The sequence below is a fragment of the Aulonocara sp. 'chitande type north' Nkhata Bay genome, linkage group LG2 (genome assembly GCF_057382095.1).
Source record: "Aulonocara sp. 'chitande type north' Nkhata Bay isolate Kocher_YH1m ecotype deep benthic linkage group LG2, A_spYH_male_GT1.1, whole genome shotgun sequence".
Taxonomy (NCBI): Eukaryota; Metazoa; Chordata; class Actinopteri; order Cichliformes; family Cichlidae; genus Aulonocara; species Aulonocara sp. 'chitande type north' Nkhata Bay.
This window is the reverse complement of record NC_141345.1, coordinates 5,008,710-5,017,500: the sequence shown is the minus strand read 5'-3', so window position 1 is coordinate 5,017,500 and position 8,791 is coordinate 5,008,710. Positions and strand designations below refer to the sequence as shown.

The 8,791-nt window shown below is 41.0% G+C and overlaps 2 protein-coding genes across 2 annotated transcripts in view; both read left to right on the top strand.

Annotated features, from left to right (window-relative positions):
* Positions 1–1,186: 1,186 nt before the first annotated feature.
* On the top strand, positions 1,187–7,077 carry rom1b (retinal outer segment membrane protein 1b). Its single transcript, XM_086303689.1, has 5 exons — positions 1,187–1,975; positions 3,178–3,420; positions 3,663–3,850; positions 4,346–4,592; positions 5,839–7,077. The coding sequence occupies exons 1-5, from the start codon at positions 1,829–1,831 to the stop codon at positions 6,109–6,111; spliced, it is 1,098 nt and encodes a 365-aa protein (XP_086159815.1). The 5' UTR covers positions 1,187–1,828; the 3' UTR covers positions 6,112–7,077.
* Positions 7,078–8,078: 1,001 nt separating this feature from the next.
* Positions 8,079–8,791, top strand: part of ccdc88b (coiled-coil and HOOK domain protein 88B) — a 57,753-nt gene continuing 57,040 nt past the window's right edge. The window contains exon 1 of the mRNA XM_086303676.1: positions 8,079–8,265. Within this exon, the coding sequence (XP_086159802.1) occupies positions 8,206–8,265 (60 nt within the window). The 5' untranslated portion in view covers positions 8,079–8,205. The remainder of the gene's footprint in view (positions 8,266–8,791) is intronic.

The window sequence follows — 8,791 nt, the reverse complement described above, 5'->3', positions numbered from 1 at the left end:
AGCACCTTGAGGCAACTGTTGTTGTGATTTGGTGCTGTATAAATAAAATTGAATTGAACTGAACTGAACTGAACTGAATTGAATTGAAGAAAAGTGCTACATGTATGCTGCTGACATATCTGAGCTACATTAAAATCTTTGTTGCTAGAAAGCTAAACAGGTTTGCTTGTAAGTTTTAAATGGCTTTCAATCTGTCTCACTATTCAGAAATATAGCTGCAAACGTTAATATTGATTGGGCTGTAGAAAATTATTAGTGCTTTAAGAGCTGATAATGTGACACCAGCCTCAGCCTAACTATAGCTCTGATTCAGGTTGTCATAAATACTTATAATAGCAGTTTAATCCTATTGATCCAGTCCCACCTCCCTCCCTATTGCAGTATATTCATAATCCCCTGCAAACATAACTCTGGTCTTACTTTCACTGCACATGAAGCAGCTAACCTAACCTACCTCAAAAAAGAATAGAGGATCCTTTTGGGAACCCTATTCTCTTTATTTCAGTCAGTCCATTAATCAATAGATATCTAATCTGCCTTACGTCTGATCATTACATGCATTTTAGTGCAACCCACAGTATAGTGTTTTTTTTTTAAATAACACTATACCGTGGGTTGCTTTGTCACTGTAATGTAAAATCATTAATGGCTGCAGGTTTCTTATATTTAACTTCACACAAACAGTTTAAATGGAAATGCAAAATTTAAGGTTACAATTAATTATGAGAATAATGGTTTTAGTGCATAAACTGAGAGCATTGTAAAAGATAAACTATACCATTTGTTCCAGTTGTATTTCAAGTATAGCCTCATATGTGTGGGCCTATTCCAAATGTCTTAGATTTTTTCTTCTCTAACTGCATAAAATACCTTGGCTCAGTAATAGAGTGAAAACTCTGAGTGATGCTGACAGTAAATTGGATTTTGTTCCATACTGCTGGACCCCACCGTATTCTTGCTCTTAGGTAAACAGTAATACATATTTCCTGTGTTTATTTCCTCAGACCTACAAGCCTGTGTTGATGGGCTTCAGGTAAATTCACCTGTCATAATAGTTCAATAGACCCTCCCATACTATGAGTCCATCAGATAAGTTTGCTGATCAGACACTGGCCTGCTTTCCCATTGGTTCCTGGGCTCTAATAGGATCCCAGGGACTCTACTGTGAGGATTACGGTTCCAAACTCTCGACTTTGGCCAGTTGTCTGTGTCCTCCAACCATGGGTACCGCGGTTTAGGGGGGCGCCGCATATGCACAGACCCGGAGGGGCGCCATCAAAAGACAACATCGCATCAAGGGGAAGAAATCACTGATTTCAGCTTGGAGGGGGGACTGCGGCGTTGTGACCACTTGCTTGAGGGAAACATCTGTAATATTTGTGAAAAGGATTATCATTTTTCCACCATACTTTAATAATAACCACTTTTCTCACATTTCTCATCCGCACGGATTTGGATTATTTAAGAAAAAACAACTTTTTGAGACATTTCGTCAACCCAGTGAAAGTTTTTGGATTATCTTCTAAGGTCGACTTTGTCCTCTACCATCTCAGGGATATACCTGCTTATCCCCTCCACCTGGAACAACTTAGATGAGCTCAACGCACTAATAACTAATCAAACGACCAGGCCTGGACTGACCACTGACCAATCCAACAACACTGAGTCCACCGTATTTTGAGCTCCATGGGTTTGTCTCCATAAATGCAGCTGGCCACCTCTGGATAGCATCAGTTTTGACCAGAATAGACTTGCTCTGCTCCATCCAGCTCCCCCTCTCTTTCTTTTTTCTCTTTTCTCTGTGGTGGCCTGTGCATAATAGTGAGCCATGCTGCTGAAAATTACGTTCACCCAGCAGAGGCGAGTTCGTCTGGCCCAGGGCCTGTGGCTGATGTCCTGGCTGGCAGTGATGAGTGGGGCCTTCATCTTTTGTCTTGGTGTTTACCTTAAGACAGAGCTGCTTCGTAGGGCAGAGGTACAGAAAGCGATGCTTGCATGAATGCAAACACACACATGAAGCAATGCAAGCTAGAAGGCCAGGTGGAGCTAACGTCTAGTGCATGAATGTATTAAAGGTTGAACAAATATAGGATTGTATGCTCAGGCATCTGCCTTTGCTAAGTGTTGTTTACTGAGCCTGCTGTGTCACTTTTTTTTAAACTTAGCTTCAGCGTTTAATCGACAAATACAAACACACCACACGCAAGTGTAAACATGCACATTCATGCATGTTAAGTCATGTAGGTGGAGTTGGCTGAAAAATGTCTTTGTAATGTCAGCACTTTTCCCATGAAAATCATGTGTGTGTGTGTGTGTGTGTGTGTGTGTGTGTGTGTGTGTGTGTGTGTGTGTGTGTGTGTGTGTGGATTGTGCATTTTGTTTAAGCACTGTAGCCATTTGTCTTAATGGATCAGTGATCAATTAGACAGACTTAGTGAACTGATATTCACAGGAAAGCTGCAATGAGAGGAGACCTTCACATATTTATTGATCTAAAGTGAGAAGTGCTCTTAGCTAATCTTAGGTAATCATTTTTCCCAAGGTGGTGGTGAATGGCTGGGAAAAAACAGAAGACATATTTGCTCTCCAACCGATGAAATGGAATCAGGAAGCTAAGGCTCTAACAAATGATTCATTAGAGCATAATCCTCCTTTATCATCTGTAGACAAATACCTCATTTGTGTACTCTGTTTTGCCCTCTACTGCACTCAGTGGGAAAACTGAGTATTCTAGATGGAGCTTAAAATATTTCTTTGCAATTTCATTTAGAGAGATTATTTGTTCTAAAGCCAAGCTGGCTGGACAGATTTTACAGGATCACGTTAGCCACCAGACTGTAAATGTAAGGTATTTTTTAATGGTAATTTTAAAACAACAATTGGACAAAGGTGCTTTGTGGCTGGCAGGCTTTTGCAAACTCAGCCAATAATAAACTCAGTCCATAATTGACTTCTGCAGTAACACGAGCAATGGATTAAATTTATCATCATATTTCCATGTAGACTTTGCAGCTAATTGAATCTTTTGGCTGCCAAGGTCATTTTAGACTAGATAAGGATAATTGAACAGAGGATTATTGCCTTCTAAATTGAGAGGAGGAAATGACAAAGAGACCTGCAGCTGACTGCCAGTGTTGTGCCAACTTTTATCTTTGACTTTGCTCTTCTTCTCTTGAGGTGATGGACAACACAGAGATCCACATGGTACCCAACATCCTGATGATGGTGGGCCTGGTCTCCATTGGCACCAACTGGGTTGCCACTCGTGTGTGTCAGGACTCCCTGGATGCGAGCCGCTTCCCCCGTTGGAAGTTGCTCCTGATGGCCTGGTTTGCTGTAGCCATGTTACTCTGTTGTCTCCTTCTTGCTGTGGTGGTGCTCAGCTATGCCCTGCAGGGACGCCTGGAAGAGTCCCTGAAGGTGGGTTCACTGGGCTGGGTAAAGATTAAAAGGAGGGTATAAGTAGTTTACCTCCAGTGTCAAGCAAAACATTAGGAAACGCCTGCTTCCCTATAAGTTGCTGTAGACAAAGCCAAAATGGGAGAGCAATTTGACCAACAATCAAACATTATTTTTAAAACCAGCTCAAACTGCTCTGAAACGCCAACGACTTTTAAAGATAACACCTTCTCCTTCCTACACTTTTCTCTCTTCAATGTCAGGTGGGACTGAGGAATGGGATCCGCTTCTACAAGGACACAGACGTGCCCGGCCGCTGTTTTCAAAAGGAGACCATTGATCGTCTGCAGATGGAGTTCCGCTGCTGTGGAAACAACAACTTCAAGGACTGGTTTGAGGTTCAGTGGGTCAGCAATAGATATCTGGACTTCACCTCCAAGGACGTCAAGGAGTGAGTGAATGATGATCCACAGAAAGAAAGAGAAAAAATGATGAGGGGTATACAGCGAAGAGAAGCAAAGAAAATAGAGGTCTACATGAGTGAGAGATAAGCAGATTTCACATCCAGAAAGGTCAAACAATATGTCAGAGAGAGAAAGAGAGGGAGAGAAATGATATTAAGGGTAGAGGAAGACTATATTAAAAATAGATCTGGCCTTTACTTTTGAAGAGAATGATAGGCATCGATGAAAAGGTTGGTGGTACAGCAAGCAGAGAAAGGTTGGTCAAAGATAGGGAAGTGAAAAGGAATGAACAAACAGAGAGGTTGTGACATGATGACACTTGTATAGAGGGGCTGCTCTGAGCTAAAAGTTGGCCTTTAACTGGTTTTAAGATGACTTTATCTCCTCACTTCTCTTCCTCTTGCTCTTGTCTCACTAGACTCTGTTTTTTAATCTGTCACTCTTCGTGGTTTTCACGCTTTCTCTCCTTCATCTGTTTACAGTCGTATCAGGAGTAACGTGGATGGCCGTTACCTGCTGGATGGCGTTCCGTTCAGCTGCTGTAACCCGGCCTCCCCACGCCCCTGCCTGCAGTACCACCTGACAGATAACAGCGCTCACTACAGCTACGACTACCAAGCAGAAGAGCTCAACCTGTACAGCCGTGGCTGTAGGCAGGCTCTGACCGACTACTACATGGAGATGATGAATTCAACTGGCCCTGGTGTGCTGTCAGTCATCCTAATACAGGTGAATAATAAAAAGAAAACCCAAACAGCTGTTTTATGCTATTATTGTCATGCTATTCTATAATTCTTCTTTGAGTTCAGAAAGGAGCGCTGAAATTATTCTGTACACTCACACACACAGACACACAAAGAAAGAAGAAGCAAAAAACAGAATTTTAAATGATGACTGTCTAGTGACGCACACACTGCCATGACAACCGACAGAAGGGAAAAGCTCACTGGTTTACATTGATTTCCAACTTTTAATCAAACATGCACTTTCATTCCTTTGCAAAATGCCAGCATTGACAGCACATGTTTAAATAGCCAAACTAAGCCTGTAACAGGAAGCTTTTCTCATATGTTCAACACAGCACTGTTATACGCTCCAACCAGCCAATCACACAGTCTAAACCGCAACAGACCAGTGGCGTGGTTTTTCTAGTCCACTTTGGCATGTCAAGGTATTAAGATATTACTTTAACAAAACCTGTTCTGAATCTGAACAGCAGACAAAAAAAAATGATAGAGGGAGCATGAGATAATACTAAAAATATTTTGTACTCCTGCATCACCACTACATTGTTGTCCTGAAGTCTGCAGCAAATTTTCAGTCAAAACTGGATCTCACACTTTTGGGAAAAAAACTGGACAAAATTTGTCTAAGAGACTATATGAAAATGATCAGATAGATTTAATTGAACTTTTAACTTTTATAGTGATTTGATTTTGAATAAGCTTCAGATTGCAAAACCCAATATGAAGGTTGGAAGTAAAAAAAAAACCCTCATGATTTCTCCAGTTTTAAAAAAAGAAAATATAAACATAACATGCCTTCTGAGATAATAATTCCCTCCCAATATGGTTTATGAACATCATCGCTCCAAAATAAGTGTAAATATTTTGAGTGAAATCATGTTTATGGTTACAATCCTAAAGAAAAAAAAAATTTATAATGCTGATAATACTTCCACAGTGAATTCAAAATCAGAAAAAATGTGTATAACTGTCTCTCACATATATAACACAGTACAAGCTGTCAGAATACATCCGCACAAGCTTTTCAGCTGTACAGAATAAAAGTCCTTCAGAGTGTGATCACCCAGCAGCTTTAAAATTACGTGATTTATTAAAGTTGATGCCTCTATTTGGTTTTTTTTGTGAGCTTACGAAACCCTTTGACCATCTCGTTTTGTGATAAAAACTGTCTGTGAGCACAGATTTTACACCCTGATTTCACAGTATCTTTATTGCTTCTTTCTCTGCAGATGTCAGTGCTGGTGAGCCTGAGGTACTTGCAGACAGCTGTGGAGGGAGCCACAGCTCTAGAGGACCCCGAGGGTGAAAGTGTGGGTTATCTCCTGGAGAAGGGTGTGAAGGAGACCTTTGAGGATGTTAAAGCGAATGTCCTCGACATCTTGAAGTTTGCACAGGTTGACCCCTCGGCCGCCGAAGGATCCCCCGGGGCTGAAGACGCAGAGAAGCCAGCTGATAACACCACGGAGAAGGCAGCCTCCCCTACTCCCTCCCCTGCCAGCTAAAGGGAGAAATGTTTTTAAAAACACAAGCTCAGGGGGAAGAGATGGGAGGGGGGAGGATGTGTCAGTGCTTTTTTTTGTTTTGGTTGTGTGAGTTGGGTGGTGGTAAGTAGGGCACCATTTGGGTTTTGACACATTAGGCTTGATTTATGTACCACCAAAAGCAGCATCTGCAGCTCCCTCGCACATGGCCAAAACAGGGCAACACACAGGGAATCTCATCAAGCCCTGCACAGACACCAAACAAACATCTCCTCTGTGCAGGACATCATGTATGTGTCACCGTCTACGAATCTGTTCAGGAGATGTGTAGTACATCTTGTTGTGTCTAGAAAAGTCAGTTTAAACAGGTTTAGCTTAAACACGAAAACATATTTAACAATTTTTTGGCTCAGATTCACAAGTTCATCCCATGTGCACTGTAACATTACTCCCACGGCTGTAGTTTGTACTAATCTGCAATGAAATGCTTAGGAACCTGTTAAACTGGCAATGCACATGAATTATATATTAAAAGTAGAAGTTTTTAACTGCTTTGTAGTGTCGGCTTCCTTTTGTACATGTCCTAAAACAGAGGCACGTTTGAATATGACAATGGGTTATCTGAGTCCAGCAAGGAGAGTTGGATTAAGTGTGCGTGTTTGCGTGCATATGTGTGTGCGGTGCCCTATATGAAGCTGTCATCGTGTCTGTTCTGGCAGCTCTGAAACAATCTGATAATCCTGGCAGAGTTAATCCCAGAACTGCTGCACAAGCAGTGTCAGCACACCCTGACAGCACACAGGAACACACTCTGGCATAAACAGCACACTGATGCAACATGTTGGAAACTATTTTACAAAGACTAACAGTCTATAAATCCTTTTTGTGGCAAAACATATTTATATATACAAATATGGTGATCTGTCCAAGCTGCAGGTATATCCAATGTGTGCTCAATCTTCCTAAATAAAACTGTATCACAGACTATTTTCCATGAATGTCTTATTTGATTCCAAATATATAAGCATCCATTTAGTGGCTGCAGAAAAATAAATGTTTTCTTTTTCAAAAAAAAAAAAAAAAGTGTAGCAGAGATTAACAAAGGAAGCGTACAGTCCATTTCTCAGCTCTGACCTTCAAAGAAAGTGTATCATAAAACCTTAAATTGGATCATAAAATTAATACATTATTAAAATACATGGAAAGAAATTTCTAAAATTTGCCTTTTGCTCATCAGGCCTTATAAAATTTCCCTAATTACATAAAGAAGAAGCCTTGTGCGGACCATTAAGGGTGAGACTGTACAGAAACTATGATAATAATGATTTGCACATATCTTCAGATCACATACATCTTCTAACAGCTTCCTTTTGGCAGCTTTTCAATGATATCTGCGGAATGCGGAAAATACTGCAATGCATTATACACAGCAGCTAGCTCAAAGTAAGGAAGCCCACTTCCCCTTTGATGATGTAATTAATAATATGTGAAAGCATGAACTTTCCTTTTGAAGCACCAGAGGTCACTATTGCACAGTGCTTGGAGCGCAGCTGAACGCACGGTGAACGTTAGAGACACTAAACCTCTGACAACTTCAAATGGAAGCCTTCTCATTTTTAACACACATTAGATCAACATGTCATGTCTAAGGTCAAAACAAGGCGATACTGAGGCAAATAATGGCGTAAAAACACACATTTAAGGTAAATGTGCACATAAATACGCAGAGGAGGAAATAGGCCTAATATTTCACCTCTGCGAAGTTAATGTCCCTTTTTCGCACTCTAGTGTTTTGCGGTACTCAAGAAAAATATTTCCGTGTTTGTGTGTGTTGTGTGAAGTTTTGAGGGTGTGTTTTAAAAAAAAAAAACCCTCAACATGTGCGTTTTGAAAAATTCCGGTGTGGTTTTGCAATGAAACTGACTGACACACGCAGTCAGAGAGGAAGAGACAGCAAACGAGGTAGAGGGAGGGGAGGAAGGGCCGCACAAATGTCAAACTACTTCACTTGACGCAAGATGGATTCTCTGTCTCTGATTCATTACATACACCGCGTTGGTGATATTCTTTAATTAGCTGTCTTCTGTAGTGTTTCACAGCCCTCGTGCCACAACAATGGAGTCCAACATTAAGGAGATAATAGAGGAATTCATGGAAAGTGCGTTGGCGCAATGGGTACGTCATTTATCATTTATCACTTTGAGTTAGAGAAAAGGTCATCATTTATAGAGGCGCAGAGGTGAGAATAAAACAGGAGGGTGTAAAACGTTGTGAAAAAAATTACAAAATCCGACTTAGCCGGTGACCAACTCTGTAGTAAAGTCTGTATAATTTCAAGTCAGAAAGCTTGTGAAATTTTTTAGACCAGTCTGTTTTCCAGTTCCGTTCGTCAGAATACATATAAAACTTGAATAAATAACACAAACAGCCTCGACCCTGCCTTTTTTCTGTTGTGTACAGAAAAGCAAACACTTCTCCTTTTGGCAGCTTCCCTCGCCTCTTAATAACCAACTTTTTCTCTCCCAGCTTCGACACTTCCGTGTCCTTGGGCTGCTTCTGATTTCAAAATAGTCATAGAGTATGCTCTCTCTTAAACCAACTACAGCTGTAACACACTGAATTCCCAGCTGGGGTTTCAACATGGCAAGTCACCAAGTCTCCCCCTTCTGGTTAATGATCTCTGCTTGGATAATGTGATCAC